We start from the raw sequence: 20,818 nt of genomic DNA on the forward strand, positions 1-20,818 counted from the left end.
CCCTCCGTATTTTAATGTATGACGCCATTAATTTTTTAACAAACGTTTGACCTTTCGTCTTATTAAAAAATTATGTAATTATAATTTATTTTATTGTGACCTTGATTTATCATCAAATGTTCTTTAAGCATGACATAAGTATTTTTATATTTGCATAAAAAATTTAAATAAGACGAGTGATCAAACGTTGGTTAAAAAATCAACGGCGTCATACATTAAAAGCGTCATATATTAAAATAAAATACGGAGGAAGTATTATAAAATTAGAGGGAGTATATAACACCAGATGCGTACATTAATTCACATCTGGACTACGCAGTGGGCAGTGGCGAGTGGCGACGTCGTTTGCCCCGGCCGGCTCGGGGCCCTAGCCAAGAAAATCAACGCGAGACGGCCGTGGCCCGTGGGAGTCGTGATTTGATCGACGCGTTTATCACAAGCCTTTTATCGCTTTGCGCACCCACAGGAGCAGCACACAACTGTAGAAAATATATTGTGCACCGGCCGTTTAATTTCTTTCTGCGAAGTAATCCGAAGAAAGTGGACCAGTCACCGGACGCGTACATAGATGAACTAGTGCAAAACTATATGTTATGGAAAACGGCTGTACCGACCGACTAATCGGCCGTATATACGATCACGGTAGTAAAACCGTTCCGTTAACGTGATACAATGTACATTTTATAGTTCACAAACGTTAAAACTCCGCTTTTAGCGATTAGTTAGTCGTTTCACGTTTAATCACCTGAATAATCGTATGTATGTTGAATTTGATGATGAATTAGGGTAGTTTTCTTTACTTAATTTAGAATTGTTTTTTTTTTTACATATATTTCTATGTTTTACTTATTTAATACTACCTCCATATTTTAATAGATGACGTCGTTGACTTTTTCTCGCATGTTTGACCATTCGTCTTATTTAAAAAATTTATGCAAATGTATAAGATATAAATCACACTTAAAGTACTATGAGTGCTAAAACAACTCATAATAAAATAAATTATAATTATGTAAAATTTTTGAATAAGACGAATGGTCAAACATGTGAGAAAAAGTCAACGGCGTCATCTATTAAAAAACGGAGGGAGTATAACCAATTCTACCACCATGTGATATATAAATCCGGTGTTAGAAGAGTTAATGTTTTACTTATCTGTTAATTAAAAAACAATATGAAGATATTTACTCTGTTTTATAATGTAAGACTTTCTAGTATTGTCTACATTCATATGGATGTTAATGAATCTAGACACATGGATATTTAGATTCATTCACATCTTTATAAATGTGGGCAATGATAGAAAGTCTTACATTGTGAAACGGATGTAGTATTTGATTTATATAGTTGTACACGTCTAAATCTTTAAAAAAAGTATATAATATTGTAAAATTTGTATATTATTCACGAACGATAAATTTTCATTAATCGGTTAACGGTACCCTTTTCAACCCACAACCGTATTCCGTCTTCCTCAGTACTAAACTATACCGAGTAGTCCTGCTCGTTCGGTCTGCACAATGTGCACATCGATCTCTCTGTGCATCAACAGAGGCGTAGCTAATTAATTAAGGCCACGACATGTATCTCTCTCTGCGGTCAACTGTGCTATACTGCTCACTCTCACCGCCGACGATCACGACGGGGCCATCACCATATATTGCATTGTCGCCAGTTAACGTTTGTCACATGAAACGCAACGAGCGATTACCATATGAGAGCTGCGTTAGAGCATGCACAGTAGTTACTAGTTAGTCCTTGCTTATAGATTGGTTTTTGCCTTGGCAGTAGTCCTTGCTTTTCGGAAGATGCAATCTCTGCTGCGGCGTGTCCATCTTGCCGGAAGCCATGGCTCCGCCGCGAAACTGTTGAGCTCTGCAGCCTCTGAAATCGCGCAGTCGGGCGCTAAGAGTAAGTATAATAGTGAGCTATATAAGCTTACTATAAATTTAGGTGAAGAAAAGAGGTAGTGAAAAATTAAGGGTGTTGGCTCTTAGAGCAGGTACAATAGCACACTATTAACCAGCTATAAACATATTTTAATGAGATTGAAGATGAGAGAGAAGAGCAGCGGGCTACAGATCTGTAGCCAGCTGCAGCATAGACTCCAAAACACAGTGTGTGTATAACAAATAGGACCATATATTAATAGTATAGTAAGCAACTATTGTATGAATTAGCTATTAGATTGGCTATAACTGAATTGGAGTTAGTAGTAGGTTATACTATTGAACTTGCTCTTATATAAGAGCTAACTTATCACAAGTTTCAAGACAAATGTATTAAATGTATAAGTGAGAGATAGAGGTAGGAGAAAAAAAGTATAATCAATCTTATAGATAATATATTATATACGTTGGTTTCAAGATAGGTTAATAGTAGAAAGTGAGCTTGTTGCTCTAACCTGCGCTGTCCATCGAACACCTGAGGCCCTGCTGCAGCTGGATTCGTCCATTCGGGGTGCGTGGTTTGCATCCGGGATATCAGTTGTGTTTGTTTCCTTTCCGCTGTCTGTGATCCTGCTAATTTTTGGTCATGCCTGTCGCTTCGGTTTCTTGATGCGTACAGAATCCAATCATTTCCGGTGACAGCGTTCATCCCGGTGGGTTCTGCGTGAATACCATGTCAATGAGGGGTCTATCGACAGTGGGGAGTGCTGAGGTTTCTGCAGACCATCCTCCGTGCATTAAGTTCAGAGCAGGTATAATAGTAGGCTATAAGCCAACTATAAACATATTTTAAGAAAATAAAAGAGGAGAGAGAAGTGCAGCGAGCTACAGATTTATAGCCAGCTGCAGCACAGACTCTAAGATGCATGTTATATGATAGGTGGGACCAGATATTAATTATGTAGTATATGTTTATAGGTAACTATTGTATGAATTGGCCATTAAGTTGACTACAGATGAATTGGAGCCAACAGTTGGCTATACTATTAAACTTGCTCTCAAGAGGCCTGACAAGACGGCTATGCACGCTAGAGCAAGTATAATAGAGAGCTGTAACTGTAAGAGCAGGTACAATAGCAGACTATTAGCCAGCTATAAACATATTTTAATGAGATAAAAGATGAGATAGAAGAGCAGCGGGCTACAGATCTGTAGCCAGCTTTAGCACGAACTCTAAGACGCGGTGTGTATGACAGATGGGACCATATATTAATAGTATAGTAAGCAACTATTGTATGAATTGGCTATTAGATTGACTATATATGAATTGGAGCTAGTAGTGGGCTATACTATTAAACTTGCTCTAAGATGGCTAAATGCTGAGGTGGATGAGAGAGGAGAGGAAAGAGATGAGAAACAGGCTGTAAGTTTACAACCGGCTTAGGCACAAAAATCAATAAAATCTGTGAGACAGACAGTAGACTTATAGTGAAGAGCTAATCACTATATGAGTGAGTAAAAAAATAGACTATAAAAATTTATATAGTAAATAATTGGCTGTATTATTAGCCTTGCTCTTACGAATGTAAGCCTAGTATTGTGCAAATGACATATCCAAGAAACTTACAGTTGTGTCAAAATGAGCACTTAAAAGAAGCAGGACATATTTGTTATTTTGTGTTTCAGATCTTGAACATGGAGGCAGCTGACAAGGTACTTGGGGAAAGAGAGATTCCTGATGTGCAGCCTGGATGTATTCTCCAAATGAGACTGGTAAAGCATCTGCATCCTCAGTTTACTGGTATTTTGTCTGCTCGGTCATTTCTGCCGTTCTGATTATGTGTGTAAAAAACAGCAAGTTCCTGAGAAGAAGCGGCGCGAGTCTACGTTGAAAGGCATTGTCATAGCAAGACGCAATGCTGGGATCAATACAACTTTCAGACTGCGTAGATTAGTAGCTGGTGTTGGAGTCGAGTCTGTCTTTCCACTGTTAAGTGACACCAAATATTTGCTTCCCTTTTGCCGCCTCATCTTTTTTTTTCTTAAAAGAAATGCATATAGAGATATCGAATCACCTCTTGGTCTCATGAGTGACTAATTGTTCATTCAAATGTGAGAACTGTGCATCATACAGTACTTAATACTTTAAGGTTTGAGCAGGCTATTCTCACTATTTTTTTGCTTGGTAGACAGGATTGTTTTCTTTGATTGTGCGTAAACATACTTTCGGTTCCATATGGCTACAAGTGAACATAGAACTATAGGCGTGTTATTTTGCATTAGAAGTGTAGTTATCTGCTTGCAAATTTAGAAATGCTCATTCAAGTTTGGTGTTTTTGTTTCTTGGGTATCCTTAGCCTTCTTGATATCCCTAATAGGCTGATGATAACAGTGGCATGCTAGCACTACCTTCGTTGTTTGCATTCTGTAAATCCAAGTATAACTTTCATAATCATATATTGATAAATACCTTGTTAACAAATTCCTAAGAAAGTGAATGCCGAGATTTGATATCGATAGTACTTGATAGAACAGATGTGCAATAAACTCCTGTGTGTGTTTGAGCTCTATTGCACATGGAGCTTGTAGAATGTAGTTCCATAAATATGCACGTTCAGCTCGGACGAAACTGCAATTTTCACCACTAGAAACACATGTTCCTTCACCACTGTGGTGTTGTGGGTATATTTCTAGAATGGAAGTAATGCAATAGGATATTTTCATATATATTTACTTACTATTTCTTGTTCTCTCTTCCCCTTGTTCTGTAGTTCATCTAAATTTTTCATACAAAATTATCATAAGTTGCTGGAGTCAAATATGAAAGATATCTTTACACATGATTCATTTTGTTTTGACTTTCAGTCTTTCTTGATGCAACCTTTCTTTTGTGCTCAGTTACTCTCCAAACATCAAAGAAATCAAGGTCTTGGACAGGAAGAAAGTCAGGAGAGCAAAGTTGTATTACCTGCGGGACAGGATGAATGCACTTAAGAAATGAGACTACTTCTGCGCACTACCTTCGTTGTTTGCATTCTGTAAATCCAAGTATAACTTTCTTAATCATATATTGATAAATACCTTGTTAACAAATTCCTAAGAAAGTGAATGCCGAGATTTGATATCGATAGTACTTGATAGAACAGATGTGCAATAAACTCCTGTGTGTGTTTGAGCTCTATTGCACATGGAGCTTGTAGAATGTAGTTCCATAAATATGCACGTTCAGCTCGGACGAAACTGCAATTTTCACCACTAGAAACACATGTTCCTTCACCACTGTGGTGTTGTGGGTATATTTCTAGAATAGAAGTAATGCAATAGGATGTTTTCATATATATTTACTTACTATTTCTTGTTCTCTCTTCCCCTTGTTCTGTAGTTCATCTAAATTTTTCATACAAAATTATCATAAGTTGCTGGAGTCAAATATGAAAGATATCTTTACACATGATTCATTTTGTTTTGACTTTCAGTCTTTCTTGATGCAACCTTTCTTTTGTGCTCAGTTACTCTCCAAACATCAAAGAAATCAAAGTCTTGGACAGGAAGAAAGTCAGGAGAGCAAAGTTGTATTACCTGCGGGACAGGATGAATGCACTTAAGAAATGAGACTCCTTCTGCCCCCCCCCCCCCCCCCCCCCTCTTTTAGTTGATCTGTAAGGTTTTTGGTGGCATAAATCTCAGTGCAAGACAGACATTTTGTTAGTTCCAGCTCCTAAATTTCTGGTACTTCAGCTCCTAAAGGCTACTGTTTGTATTTCTGATACTTGCTCCTTTCAAGTAACAGGCAGTGCAGCTCTTTGTTTTTTTTTTGGCCCAGCATTTCAACAACCCTAAATTTCAAGATATGTCGGTACAGTTTGTCAGAGCTAATTATAGAGGTAGTGTATGCATGTATGTAATTAAAGGGATGTGTTTCGAAAGAAAAAAAAAGTCGCTGCTGGTCTTTGTATAATAGCACTTGCTTCTTTCTCGGTTCCATCTTAATCATTTGCCTTGCATTGCCACTCGGTCTCACATCCAAAGCTCTGCCTAGAAGACCCAGCGGGCAGGCGCCAACCACGCCACTAACAAATCCTAGCTCACCAGTAGAGTTAATATATACACTTAACTTGATACGTAGTGACTGTGACACAAGTGTTTCTTTAAGCTAATAGATTTATTTTGCTCACATTATAATAGATATACACTTTACATGAACTTCATGACGTACTGTGGCAACACATAATACTTACCACAACTTAGTTTTTCAAATCTCCTAGTAGCATTGTTGCACCCGCTCCAAAAATTATGGGGCTATTTACGTAGCTCCCAAATATTACCATGCCAAATATTAGGCATGACACAATTTGGTAGTATAGTTTTTGGTTGGTTGTCACATCTGTGTCATGCCTCATTTTACTAATCTTTGGGCCTACGCATCGTAGACTTAAATTTTTATAAAATTTAGCCACGCTTATGGTCAACAAATTGTTAGTATCATTTGGTGTAGCATAGCATACTTGTGGCAAAGTGAGATGTGGCGAACTTAGCCATCAACCAAACAACCCCTATGAGGGGGAATCAGCTCCACGCGCCTTCGGTCGTCCACACACGGGTGACCAGGGGCAAACCCTAGCCCCTGGCCGCCGCCACCCTCCCCTCCTCTCACCGCCTCGCCGCCACCGAAAACCACGTAGGAACTAGGATGACGGCAGCGGGGACAAAAACCCCGGTGGCGAGCTGTCTCCGATGCGAGGAAGTGGCACGGCGTGCGGGGGAGGCCTCGCGGCGGCGCGGCGCGTGGCTGCGGATCCGGCACCGCCACCGTCACCGGATCCGGCCCTTCCGTTGCTGGATCCGGCCCGTCGTCATCGGATCTGGCTGGTAAGCTGATGACGGCGTGGGCAACGGCGGTGGGTGGCGCGAGGACGATGGTGTTTGGCAGGAAAGACAACGGCATATGGCGTGGGAGACGCGGGCGACGGCGCGGCTGGCAGGCGGGACGCAGGTGGCAGCGGCTGACGACACCGGCCGACTGGGCGCCGCCGGCGTGCTTGGACGGCGTCGAGCGAAGAGCCAGGGCGGCCGTGCTACGCCGGCGAGCTTGGTGGTGGCAGCGTTGGTCGAGAAGCTTGGGCGGCCGTGCGGCGTTGACGCGGTGCCCGCGGGGACGCTTTGTGCTGTTATATGTGGTGGAGGTTGTTCGTTGGTTGCGGCCGTCGGTGAGGTCGTGCCCATGGGGAGCTCCGGGGTGCTTGGTCGCCGGAGGTCGGTGAGTCGAGGCCAATGCGGCATTCTTGCGATAGTCGTGTCTGCGGATTGGTTAGGTGTGTAGGAGCACAGGGAACCATACGCGAAAGCCTTGCCATGCCTTCTGGCTCTGGCAACGCCTTCGGCGCCGTTTCCATTCTCGGAGGCATTGTTAAGACGTGTTCCCTCTTCTTCCATCATTGTGCTCCAGGTGAAAGTCTTGCCCCGGTTAATGGGCAAGCGGCAGCGGCGATTCACATCTCGTCCCTATTGGGGGTGCCGCTTTGGAGAACCTTTTCATGCACATGTCTAGTTATGATTTTGACGTTAGCTCCGGGGCTTCCTACTTCCACACCAACACTCAACAAGGCGAAAATGTTCAGCGAGACCTTCTCCTTGTTGGATCCGCTTCTTGCTTTGTGGCAGGTGGCCAATATCCTTGTTTGATTTTTGCTAGGTGGAGTCGAAGCTGCTTTGTTGTTGGGGTGAGACGAAGCTCGGCAATGATAACATGTTGCAGTCTCTTTCTAAGTGTACATGCTGGTGCCAGCAATAGGCAGGAAGAGGTGGTACGGTGGCTTTGGTTGATGTCCGCCATGAGAAGTTGGAGCTGCTTGGTCGTTTGTGATGAGCTCGGTAACAAGGACACAAGTATGTGGTGAAGTCGGAGCTGCTTTGTTTTGACAAGCTTTGCAACGATGACATGCTTTCATTGTGAATGTCGGAGCTGCTGCCTTCTGTGCAAGCTTGGCAACGGTGACTCACCACCTGGCCCTGCGCGGGCTAGCCACAGGTTTCCCTCCTCCCACGCCATCGGTGCCACTAGATGTGTTGCGCTCTTCACCTGTAGCGGCGGCCGGGCCATGGCCCTCATGGGTGCCTGTGCGAGGAGAAAAGAGAAAAGGGGCAACAACTGCCTGATCGTGTGCATGGGCTGAAGCCTACGTGCCGAGCCAAACTATTGGGCCAGTCCAAAGTGCAAATTATGAATACATGGTGTTAAGCCTGGACGGAGCTAGAAAATTGGCTCATCAGTATCGTAATGCATTATTAATGTTACTTGATTTCAAGTGTCATCTTCATAGCCTATACAATATAGTCATGGATTTCATTCCACAAATATATTATAGCTTCGTCCTTGGTGTTAAGCACAAACAATGGGTCGGGCATGTTCCGTTATAAAACTTTAGTTAAAAAAAATCATTTCAGTGTGAAATTTACTCCAATAACAAATCCCAGCTACCACATCACGTCAGGTACTAGTGCTATACTTGGCGTTATATCATGGGACCAGCGAATACTCGTGGCGTGTCGCGCGTTGATGCCCCGCGGTCACGAGCCGTTTCAAAAATCGCTCGGTTTTTCCGGGCAGGACTTATGAATGCGTCCATGGGATTATCAATTATACTTACTCCCAATTAGTACGGGTGGTTTAATTGTTTCGGTTTTTTTTTCTTTGCAAGTACTCGATCCTATACGGATTAATAATCCTGAAGAAGACGACGAAACGTACGGCGTGGTGGGCAGCTGTGTGGCGGTGGCCGTACACGTGGAGGATCGATCAAAGCTGCTAAGGGATCGATCGGATCGTGTACGTGCGTACGGCGCTTCACTGCTCGTATGATCGAAAATCGTATATCTCGCGTGAATTGTCACCAAGGCGCATGACTTTTTTTAGAAAAGGGAAGCACTGCCACTAATAACGCTGTAGTAGTACTCTCGTACTATCAGAAAACGCTTGCACATGAAAGAAGGAAAAGGTGAGGGGGTTAATTAGCTTTAATTCGTGGGATTATTGATACATCTTCTGCACCCAGTATTGAATTATCATCAACAGTTCACCCACAAAACGGAAACGCCAGCGTCACCAAACACAACTTGCTTAAGCCACTCTTCATTTGCTTACAAGCGAAAACAGAAAGAAACGGGGAAAAAGACTCTGAACAGTTGAGTAAAACACGAGCCTTTACCTCACGATAAATTTGACAATATAACATCTAATATGCGCACATTTGCGTATATATTATCCAATTCGTATGACTTCTAAAATACAATAATGCGACTATGATTTTTTAACATGCCACTTTCTCCTTGCTTTTCTTTTTTATTTCTCCTCCTCACTTATATGTACTCTTTTGCCCCTAGGCCCACACGACAAGGAAAAGAAAGAGCGAGGGGATTGGAAGAAATGGGAGTCACGGCTTCCAACGAGCGCTGCCGCAAACCAGGCCCTCCATCATAGTGCATGTGGCAGCATCCCAACGCTGCTCCACCACCGCTAGCCCGCCTCCTTGGCCTGTCGCCACCGATGTCATGATCCCCTTATCTCTGGCGCCGACACCACTATGCTTCAACATCAGGGACACACCTTGCCGCCGCCCCTGCCGCTATGATGCCCCTGTTATCATTGAGGCTTTACTGAAGGGAGATTATTGTATTATCTTATCCCTCCCTCCCTCTACGGCTTCACCTTTGTTCTCATGTTATGTGAGCCTATGGGCAAAATAGTCCGTGAACACGAGAAGGAATAAAAAGAGAAAATGGTATGAAATAAAAAAATTATGGCTCCAGTGCTATATATTAGAAGCCATGATTAGATGATAAATCAGCAAAGACGCGTGTATTAGTAGATACTCCATATTGTCAAATTTCACGTTATCTTGGGCGATAGAGCTGGCCCAGTGCTGCAGTCTTTGCGTTGCCCCCGAACCGAATCCCACGTCGCCTCGCCATCGGTGCGGCATCGAAAAGCAAAGCAGGGGCGAAATGCTCGAAATGTTGTGCATGCTCCGACGAATATGGTAAGGGCACCCGCAATGGTTATCTATAGGCTCTCTATAAGAGATCCATATCAGTATATTTTCCTACTTGGAAGATATTAAATGAAGAGAGAGCAAAGCTATCTACTAATCTGGAGATAGTCTATAGAGAAAAACGAGGCAATGCATTAGAGAGCTATAGATACACATGTAGACATACTATTGAGGTGGTTTACTATTAATCTAGTCTATTGCTGAGTTATACATGTTTTATAGAGAGCACTTTACTTTACCATTGCGGGTGCTCTAAACGATAAAATTATTAAAGCGGGCGGGGAAAAGGAGGAGAAAGAAAGGGAAGAGGAGAGAAAAGGAAGCTAGGGTGGGCATCATCCATCACCGGGCACCGGCACCCATCAATCCGCCACCCCACGCATCCGTTGCTTGCTCGCCCAGTCAAGGCCACACCCGCCTCCTCTCATCTTTCTCGTTCTAGTTTAGTCCCACCTCGTCAAGACGAACAGGCTTTGTCCCCCTTTTATTGCCACCCTTCCCCCACCCCGCACCAACGTGTCTTTACCACCGCCCCTTCCCATATATAACCCCCGCGCTCTGCTGCCTCTTCTCCATCGCGCGGTGTTTGGTGGTTTTGCGGTGTTTGTGTTGATGATGGCCGTGCAGGCGCAGTACGTCGCCCACGCCTCCCGCTCCTCCTCCTCCGCGGCGTACGCCATCAGGTCCGTGTCACCCCGCGCCGCGCCGCGCGCGTGCATGCATGCGCGGCCCCGCCTCCCTTCCCGCGCGCGCGCTCTAGGCACTCATGCGCCTCGCGCTCCTCCTCCTTCCTCTTCCGCTGCCGACCACCTATTTATCCTCGCGCGAGTGGCTAACAATTTTCTTCGCAGGCCGGCTCTGGAGAACGCGGCGCCGAGCAGCGGCGCATCGGCGTTGTTCCTGGACGAGGCCGTCTCAGCGGCGCTGCTACAGCAGCAGCTTGTTGTTGCTGCTGCGGCGGTGGGCGGCGGCGGCAACAACAACAACACGGCGGTGTTCAGTGACCTGCGAAGCGAGCTTACTTGTAGCCAGCGCCGCTTTGACGACTTCGGCGGCGGCTTCGTGCCGCGGAAGCGCGCGCGGGTTGGCGGCGAGGGAGAGGCGGCGGCGGGTCTGTTGATGAGCAGCAGCGTCATGGAGGGCGGCGGGCACCGCGCGCTGTTGCCGCCGCCACCGCCGCAGGTGACGCCGCAGGCGTTCGGGGACGTGCACAAGAGTAGCAGCAGGGTCGTCGGCTCCGGCGCGGCGTCCACCAGCGGCCGCCCTGTCTGCGGTGGTGGCCTCCTGTTGTCGCATCTCTACCGCCAGAGCGTCGAGGTCGACGCGCTCGTCCGCTTCGAGGTGCGCGCCACCGATCGCGCATTTATTTATCGCCATGGGCGCTGGAGCTCCGTGTCGTTTTGTCTGCTCTCCTCTCTCGAATGGGCGTTTGACTCGATCTGCACCTACCTACAGAATGAGAGGCTGCGCGCCGGGCTGGAGGAGGCGCGGCGCCGGCACCTGCGGGCGGTGGTGTCGGCGGTGGATCGCGCCGCCGCGCGGCGGCTGCACGCCGCGGAGGCCGAGCTGGAGCGCGCCCTGGGGCGGAACGCGGAGCTCGACGAGAGGCTCCGCCAGATGGGCGCGGAGGGGCAGGCGTGGCTGGGCATCGCCAAGAGCCACGAGGCCGCCGCCGCGGGCCTCCGCGCCACGCTCGACCAGCTCCTCCAGTCGCCCTGCGCCGCCGCCGCCGCCGCCGCCGAGGGCGAGGGCGATGCCGAGGACGCGCAGTCGTGCTGCTTCGTGCAGGCGCCCGACGGAGGCGCAGCCGAGGTGTCCGGCGGCGGGAACGGGAGGAGGGCGTGCAGGGCCTGCGGCGAGGCGGACGCGTGCGTGCTGCTGCTGCCGTGCCGGCACCTCTGCCTGTGCCGCGGCTGCGAGGCCGCCGCCGACGCGTGCCCCGTCTGCGCGGCCACCAAGAACGCCTCGCTCCACGTCCTCCTCCCCTGACCGGACTCCGGCAAGGCAGCGCGACGTGTGCCCATTGCTCGACCGGTCGTGCATTCCAAGGTCGTGTCAAGACTCAAGTTAAAAAAAAAAAAGCTTCCTTCCTCTTTTTTTTTTAATTTCTCTTTTGTTTAGAACTCACCCCGATCTGTATTTTTCTTTTACGGGTTGTCCCCCGAAGAGGACCAATTTGGGTTTTTTTTCACCTTTTTATATTTTTTAGCATATTAGATTAGTGAAGTTGTTGAAACGGTAAATAGAATCTACTAGATTAATTGTCTTAAGACAGACCAGTAATACAAGCTGTTCATACTTACTCCCATATCTCATCGTTTTCTTTCTTCTTGTCCGTTTGGAAAATACTCCCTCCGTTAACTTTTTAACACATGTTTGACCGTTTGTCTTATTCAAAAAATTTTGTGAAATATATAAAACTATATGTGTGCATGAAAGTATATTTAATAATAAATCAAATGATATGAAAAGAATAAATAATTACTTAAATTTTTTGAATAAGACGAATGATCAAACATGTATTAAAAAGTCAACGGTGTCAAATATTTTGAAACGGAGGGAGTATTTGTCTCTGTGCGTCATTGCTTGGATTCAGTTTTTGCTGATGCGCTGAACACCTCCATAAACCGACGCACCGGACGCACGATGCTTACGTCGCAAAGCATGGAAAGGAAAAAAAACATGCACTTTCACTTTTGTTCTGTTATTATCAATCACGTCGAGACTACAGCAACACGCTTTGATTTTTCTGGAACCAGCATTACCTACAATCAAGCTAACACCTATCTAATTATTTTTTTCCTCAGCTGCCTGTATATATATGAATATATCTCAAGGGATGACTCATTAGTCATTACACGGTCCTTTTCGTTTAGAAAAGTGAACAGAATGAGTTTCGACATTTTCTGCTATATGCATGCAGGGAAGACCATCAGTCCATCACTTCTTCGGTTTCAGACTTTCAGACTTCATAGGCAGATTAGAGCAGCAGTTGAGCTTAGAAGGCGTATCAGAAAAGATAGCTGGAACTAGCAGTAGTACTCACAGTTTTAAATCACAGTAAGCCAATACTCCCTCCGTCACAAGATAGTGCAGCCATGAGTTTTCGTGTCCAACTTTAATCATTCGTCTTATTTAATTTTTTTTAGAAAAACTAAAAAAAATTAGTTACGGATAAAGTACTATACATGTTTTATAATCTAATAACAATAAAAATACTAATCATAAAAAAATTTAAAATAAGACGGACGACCAAAATTAGACACGGAAACTTATTACTGCACTTATTTTGGGACGGAGGTAGTCCTACGAATGCATAGTTAACACCGACTGTGGAAAAGTTATTGCACGATTTTGATAGCTTTGGTATACAGTACAGAGCAGGTACAAGCTACAGAGAAATTTGGCCCGCGTTTCCAATTTTCTGCGCGAACCCATCCAAATTTACAGGACAAATTATGCAATCAATTCACGTCCTCTTATGTTTATACAAGAGTGGAGAGTCAAGAGAGTCGGTCCTCTAGTCCGTATGCAGTTTGCAGTAGAAGGGCTGGTGTCAAGCGACACCAACGACTTTCGGTAAAACCTATAGCGAAACTGTTTATCCATATTATAACTTCATAATCGAAGCATAATTAGCATACTATGACACCGATAAACACGTTATGACACATGAACGAATCGATCTTCTGGATCTGCTACTGCTGGGAGCTCTTTGTCCATCTTCTCCCCCATCTTCTCTCACCAGCTTAAAATTTTGAGTTAAATAGGTTGGTACATATGCACCGTCAGTAGGGAGGTGATAATTTCATAAATTTTGACATGATTATGTACTATGGCTCTTCCATTGTGCTCCCTCACCTCACCCTTTTGCTTGATCCGAGTTATATAAACTCTTCATACTTTGAGACCTTGTCAAGTGTGACATGTGAAATTAAGTGATGATGATATTCTAGGTACAGTACCATATGTGCTCCAAGAGGTGTATGAATGCTAGCTAGCTAGCGCGCTAATCAGAGCGACCTTGTAGTAGTATAGAGTATCTTTCTTCCTCTGAATTTCTGGAGTACAATCTGTGCATGCGTCCATGTTTTTGTGTATGTTGTTCACGCACCATGTGGCACATTCATCTAACCTAGCTATACTTGTAGATCTAGTACAATATTAAGCCAACATGTAGGCATGCATGTAGCGGAGACAAAAATTTCATTGTATATGATGGGTGAAATCTTGCGCTGTTGACATGCTGTCGGCTTCCCGCCCGTTGTCAGGGTGCAACTACTAGCTGCCCCTGTTACTACTCTTGTTTTTTTTTCTTTCACCGTGCTTGAAAGGAGTAGCTAGCTTACAGTTGATTGCATGGTTTACCTTCCTACTTTGGAAACTAAAAACTGCTCCAAAGCAGTTTTACCAAAAACTGGTAGAAAATACAGTGAAGACCAACAACTTTCGATCGATGAACTATGAAAACTATCTAAAATCGATGTGTTTTCCACAAACCGAGATCGTCTGCGATTTGTGAAAAATCGATCGGTTTTGTTAACCCGGGTTGATTGTCATGTACAAAGGTGCAAAGAAAGAGCACTTTTATAGTGATTGATCTAGTAATAGTATTTCTAGTGCAAGGAAAGAAGAAAGATAAAGTGTGGAATACCTTATATTTAGGAGATAAATCTTAAATGTTTGAATCCCTTAGATTTGGAGACGGAGGGAGTAAAAATCAAATTATTTTGGGATAAACTTTAAGGTCCCTTTGAAATGGAGGATTGGCAAAGGATTTTTGGAGGATTTAGTTTCTTTAGGTTTTTTTTGTCCTATAGACATGTTTAACTCATATTTTCTTTCCACAGGATTGTATTCCTATAACCAATTTCAAGAAAAATAAGTAAGGGATTATACCTATTGGAAACTATATTTTGGTCTATTTTTTTCCCTGTGATGCAATTAAAGATAGCCAACGCTAAAATAAATTGTGTTAAAAATATTTTAAAATCAACTTTAAAATCAATTCACAAATTTAAATTTTAGGTTTTTGCTTTAATTTATTAGATCAACCGATGTGTCTTTTAACTTGTTTTTAGACGGACGGAGCAAGGAGTACCATTGGTAGTCCCTAGTCCCTCTAGATGTACAATGTTGGTGGTGAGAGATCTGCCGGTACCAGCGGTTAGATTAAAGTGGCAGAAGTACCTTCAAGTGCGGAGTAAAACAGACCGATGATGCATGCACGTAAAGGTTGGTCCTGTGGCCTACGGAAGAGAGGAGCCGCCGGGTACAAAAGCAGCAAAGCCCCAGAATTGCACAAAACGAGAAAAAGCTGTGCGCACTTTTGCCTGCAAACCAAAAAGGCTTCAAACCTCCTCACACCTCTCTCCTCCTCTTTGATGAGGTTTCCGTTTTACTACTAGTAGTTGGGAGGGACTAGTCGAGTAGAGAAGGTACAATAACAAACTAAAAACTAAATATAAACACATATCAAGGAGATAAATATAAAGAGAGGATAGTAGCGGACTATAGATTTGCAACCAGTTACAGCATAAACTACAAAACATAATATATGTATGATATGTAATTATTAGTGTAGAATATATTTATAGGTAACTATGGTATGAATTAGCTATTAAATTATCTATAGATGATTTGTAACTATTAGTTTGGCCATATTATTTGCTCGTAGTGGTACGTATTGGGGGCGTGGGTCCCACATCATCGAGATCTTAACGCGCAATTATGAACGTACTAGCCGGAGTCGAAGACGGTCAAGCTAGGCCATCTACAGTACAGTAGCTAAGCCCATTTCTCGCTGAAATTTGGCAAGCATTTCATAGAGTTTTTTTCCCATTAGAATTCGAATGGAAATATGGAATGATCCTGTGTCCTCGTGGAGACCAGCTGGGGATTCTCTAGTTCCCGCGTTTTAAACCTTCGCCATCTTCGGATTAATTCTTGTAATACCCGGTCAATCGTACTACTAACTGATACTAAACCAATTGGACATATTCTTTGTCGTATATGCTAAATACCAAATTGGCTTACCACTTGGCCAAAACTACTTGCCATGCTACATTTACATCGTCACCTAATTAAACTGAAAAAAGGAAGAAAGAGTAGTCGCCCTGCATATGCCGTAGGAAAGTGAAAAGTGCGGTCTTGATCAATGGATGCACGCGTCCACCGATCCAAAATGGACCGAATAATTATCTCGATGGAATGGAATTGCACCGAGAATGAACTATACAAGTCATTCTTGTTGCACCATGATTGCCAATTTGAAGGGACCCCAAAAAAAAAACTACTCCCTCCGTCCCACAATATAAGGGATTTTGATTTTTTATTACAACATTTGACCACTCGTCTTATTCAAATTTTTTTTGCAAATATAAAAAACGAAAAGTTGTGCTTAAAGTACGGTAGATAATAAAGTAAGTCACAAATAAAATAAATAATAATTTTAAAAATTTTTGAATAAGACGAGTAGTCAAACATTGCAAGTAAAAACTCAAAATCTCTTATATTATGGGATGGAGGGAGTACTAAGATAGTAGAGAAAAGAATATGATCTCTCTGGGGCCTTGGGGGTAGGAATCACTGCCAAAAGAAAAAAAAAAGAAAGGAAAGGAGAAATGGGTGGCCAACATGACAATGCAATGCAATTAATTTGTTTTGTGACCTAGCTAGATTTGTTCATCAATTCCATTGGCGTGCAAGCCAAGATGTGATAGGATGCAAATGTATCGTGCATGTACATGTGTGCCAAGGGGAATTGAAGAAGTTGCAAGAAAGCAACAGCCTCTTTCTTTGGATGCAACAACAAGCTAGAGAAGAAAAAAAAAGTGCCTACTACTCATAAAACTGATGAGCAATTGCTGTGCTAGTGCCCCTACATGAGGTGGCATATTCCCATCTGAAAGCATGGGTGTTCGTGATCTTTAATTAGGTCTCCAACCAATGCAAGAAGACCTGGAGAGCAGGCAAAGGGAAAAATAAAAGGGCACTTTTTGTGGAACCCCCCATGACCATGAGTGAGTTTGAGTAGTACAACACCCTAGCTGCCTTAACTAAAACAAACAAATCTTGATTTGGTGACCCTGGGAAAGGTGCAAGGGAGGGAGAAAAAAGAATGTGAAAGTGAGATGAAGGAGATCTCATCTTTTCCAAGGTTGTGCATGCATGACCCACTTGAACATGTCTTGGACTTGTGATCATGAGTGCAAAAGATGCCACAAGGACATGAGCACCTTCATCTTTTCATTCACCCCATAGCTTTGTTGGAGCTCACTATATGTTTTTTTTTCCTTCTCCCCTCTCTTAAATCTTTTCTTTTCTCACTTTGGGAATCTACACATCCATCTATCCATCTATCTCTCTTTTTACCCACAGTCCATGGAGCTATCTGCTAGTATATGACATGATGATGCTTCACCTCATCACACATAGTACTACCTTTGCTTGTCATGGTGGTGACTAGATCCATTTTGGAATTGAAATATTTGCCTCTTTTCCTTTTCTCCATAGATGCATGTATGCACTGGTGGTGGTGTTGTCAAGGTCCAACTGCCCAAGCTCTCCCCCAGAAATAACAAAATGCATGTGCAATATAAGCTAATGAGGGATCAAATCTATCATCAAAAGGTAAACTAAGCATGGTTGGAATGGATTGGATGGATGGCTAGCTCACTCATCACAGGCCACTACTACCAGTACAGCAGCTTGGCTGGCCTAACTTGCTCATTCATTCAATCCTGCTGCTGCTGCTGCTGCTGGCTGGCCACCTTCCAAAAGGTGGTAGATAGTGTGGCGCCAAAGGGAAAGGGAAAGGAGTCTTGTGCTTGTGCAAGTGCAACACCCAGCATGCATATGCATGTTCAATGTCGTCATTGGATGGTGTGTGTGTGTGAGAGAGAAGAAGCAGTCGCATCTGCTGAGCTCTCTTGATCTGCTCGATGCATGATCGATCACCACCCTGCCAATAGTCCAATACTGCTGGTGTTGGCTGCTACTGTGTCCTCTTCCTTCGTCGTCGTCGTCTCTGCCTCGTGTGGCGCCAATGCGTGATGTGTCAGCAACTTTCCTCTTCTTTTTGTCACCTTTTTTTTTACTCACTTCTGTAGCTAACTGTACAAGATATATAGCGTGGTTTTTTTTAAAAAAAAATGAGTGAGAGTCGTAGCAAGTTTCGTTCTGAAATTTTCGTTGTGTATGTAGGTCGGTATCAAATCATGCTCCAATTTTGTAGCTGAAAGTGTAAGAGAGACGCCGACGTCCAACTAATCCGCTTATTATCCGCAGGCTAGCTAGCGCTTTCGTGGCTGATCACAATAACCACTCCCCATCCATCACAGACCGACCGATTCAGTATACTCTACTTCCTCTGTTTCACAATGTAAGACTTTCTAGCATTGCTCATATTCATTTAGATGTTAATGAATCTATACATATATATGTATTTGGATTCATTAACATCTATATGTATGTGGAAAATGCTAGAAAGTCTTACATTGTGAAACGGAGGGAGTAATTAGTTGCCACAAGTAAGTCATGCATACAGTAGTTCATAATCTTCGTCATTGGCAGTTGAATCTAGATAATCTGTACAAATAACCCTGTGTTGTTTTTTTAGACCTTAGATCATTCATTGACCCGGTTTCGCTAGAAAGCGCAAACTAAAGATCATTCCATTGAGAATCCTTCAATTCCTTTCTGGCACAAAACGAAGCAACGGATTAATTAATGTATAATAAATTAAATATTAGCTTAAAAACCTTTTAAAAAATAATTAATATGACTTTTAAAGCATCATTTATATAGAGTTATTTTAAAAGAAAACATATTATTTAACAGTTTGGGAAGCATGCGTGAAAAACAAGAGAGCAGAAGTTAAAAAAAATAAGAAAAAGAACACACCTTTAAAAGGAAAGTAAAGAGTTAAAAAGTGAATTATGGGATTTCCAGCTTTCAATCTACGCGCCAAAAACATAAGTATTAGAGCAAGTTCTATAGTATAGCCAACTACTAACTCCAAATTATTTATAGTCAATTTAATAGCCAATTCGTGCGATAGTTACCTGGAAACATAGACTACACTGTTAATATCCTACCTATTATACACACATTGCGTCTTAGGGTCTGTGCTATAGCTTCCTACAAATATATATCCCGTTGCTTTTCTCACTCTTTTTTTATCTTCTTGATATATGTTTAAACCGACTTATAGTTTGCTATTGTACCTGCTGTTAGCAGATGATGTGGCAGCAAGCAGCAAAGGTGCCGACGTGCGCAGGCGTCGGTGAGGCAGTAGGATAGTGAAGTCACGGCACCTGTAGTGATGGAGATTATTGTAGGTCGTTTTACGGTCGTTCTGACGGAAAACGTTAATATGTGAAATAATCACGTATTAATGCTATTGCTACAGGATGTGGTTGGGGTTGAGGGTTAGCATGGAATTACCAACAAAACGTTCTCATCACACGATCAGTACCGTTCGGCAGTGTTACCGTCAACTACCCAAAAAAAGGAGCCCGGTGTGCGTGTCCCTGGTGTCACCTGAACTGAATCTGCTGGGCCGTCCAACCATTATTCGTTGAAAAAAAGTTCACATCATGTCCTCTCACTATGGTCGAGTTTTATTCACGTCCCTCGTTCCCTCAACCACGATCCAGATACATAGCGTTCTCTAAGCATGTGTTTAGTTTGGGATAAAGTAAGTTGGTTGGACTCATCCTTGTTTCTATGATGTGATCATCCTGTCTATCTGTTTGGCATGAGTGATGTGATGGTCTTTTTAGGTGCTAAACCACATATCGATGAGACAAAAAAGTGGGTTGGATTGATCCGGCAATTTTTTAGGGATCAGTTCAACTCGAATCTCAGGAGAATAATCCCTTTCATGGATCATCCCATCCCACCTACCCTCAAACCAAATACAAAGTGGGGTTCGAAACAACCCAACCCCGTCCCTTGAACCAAACACATACTAACACTGTGTAAATTGAGTGTTTCAACGGTCTGGAATAGTGACTTGAGCCACCAGTTGTGCCGCCTGCAAACATCTAGCCTTGACACCAAAAACAGTTGGGCGACCGAACCGGGGGCAAGTCGAGTGAAAAGGAGTCTCACGGTTTGTTCTAAGATTGTTTGCGCGATCTTTTTTTGTTCTTCCCGGATGAAGAGAAAATGAGAGAAGAATGTAGGAACATCCTGCGCGGAAGCGGAACAGAAGAAATGAAAGATGATCAATCATTAGTAGCTAGAAAAGCCATCGGCAACGTTATCCTCAGGTTGAACTTCACAGTAATTGGGTTTGTTTGGTTTGTAAGATTTTTTAAAACGTAGGAATAGCATGAGAACACATGTGCAGACCTACGAATTGAAAAACATAGAAAACTTACCTATGGTTGTGTAGAAAACAATTTAAAGGATTGAAAATATTTGGTTGGAGTGGATTATTTTTTTCCCTTTAAAAGTGGAGGGACAGGAACTTTTCCTTTGATGCATTCCTTTGAAACGAATGACAGTATAGTGCCCATTCCAAAGCATTGCATATTCTTGTACTTTTCCTTTACAATTCCTTCGAAACTTTACAATTCCTTTGAAACGAATAAGCCCTAAGGTCTACTCCCTCCGTCCCAAAAAAAGGCAAACAGTAGGTTTCCGTGCCAATGTTTGATTGTCCGTCTTATATGAAAATTTTTTATAATTAGTATTTTTATTGTTGTTAAATGATAAAGCATGATTAATACTTTATGCGTGGCTTATCCTTTTAATTTTTTTCATAATTTTTTTTAAATAAGACAGACGGTCAAACGTTGGACACGGAAACTAGGGTTTGTCTTTTTTTGGACGGAGGGAGTAGGTTGTCCAGTGTCCACCCAAATAATCACA

At 43.2% G+C, this 20,818-nt stretch overlaps 1 protein-coding gene and 1 pseudogene across 3 annotated transcripts; both read left to right on the forward strand.

Annotated features, from left to right (window-relative positions):
- Positions 1-3,459: 3,459 nt before the first annotated feature.
- LOC107278324 (50S ribosomal protein L19, chloroplastic) lies at positions 3,460-5,129 on the forward strand (annotated as a pseudogene). The gene is made up of 3 exons (NR_165334.1): positions 3,460-3,662; positions 3,745-3,878; positions 4,788-5,129. The product of NR_165334.1 is annotated as a 50S ribosomal protein L19, chloroplastic (transcript).
- Positions 5,130-10,450: 5,321 nt separating this feature from the next.
- Positions 10,451-12,239, forward strand: LOC4329511 (E3 ubiquitin-protein ligase BOI). 2 transcript variants are annotated; one of them, XM_015768610.3, is made up of 3 exons: positions 10,451-10,620; positions 10,789-11,278; positions 11,393-12,239. In XM_015768610.3, exons 1-3 carry the CDS (start codon positions 10,550-10,552, stop codon positions 11,924-11,926), a joined length of 1,095 nt encoding a protein of 364 aa, XP_015624096.1. In that variant the 5' UTR covers positions 10,451-10,549; the 3' UTR covers positions 11,927-12,239. The 2 variants fall into 2 exon arrangements, with proteins under 2 accessions (XP_015624096.1, XP_066164147.1); XM_066308050.1 differs by having other exon boundaries at positions 10,789-12,239.
- Positions 12,240-20,818: the final 8,579 nt, after the last annotated feature.

Source organism: Oryza sativa, chromosome 2 (genome assembly GCF_034140825.1).
Source record: "Oryza sativa Japonica Group chromosome 2, ASM3414082v1".
NCBI lineage: Eukaryota > Viridiplantae > Streptophyta > Magnoliopsida > Poales > Poaceae > Oryza > Oryza sativa.

Bases quoted from the DNA above. Each gene is read 5' to 3' on its own strand.
- LOC4329511 (XM_066308050.1), top strand. From the start codon at position 10,550: ATGATGGCCGTGCAGGCGCAGTACGTCGCCCACGCCTCCCGCTCCTCC. The intron at 10,621-10,788 runs GTCCGTGTCACC...TTTTCTTCGCAG, and splicing joins TCCGCGGCGTACGCCATCAG to GCCGGCTCTGGAGAACGCGG.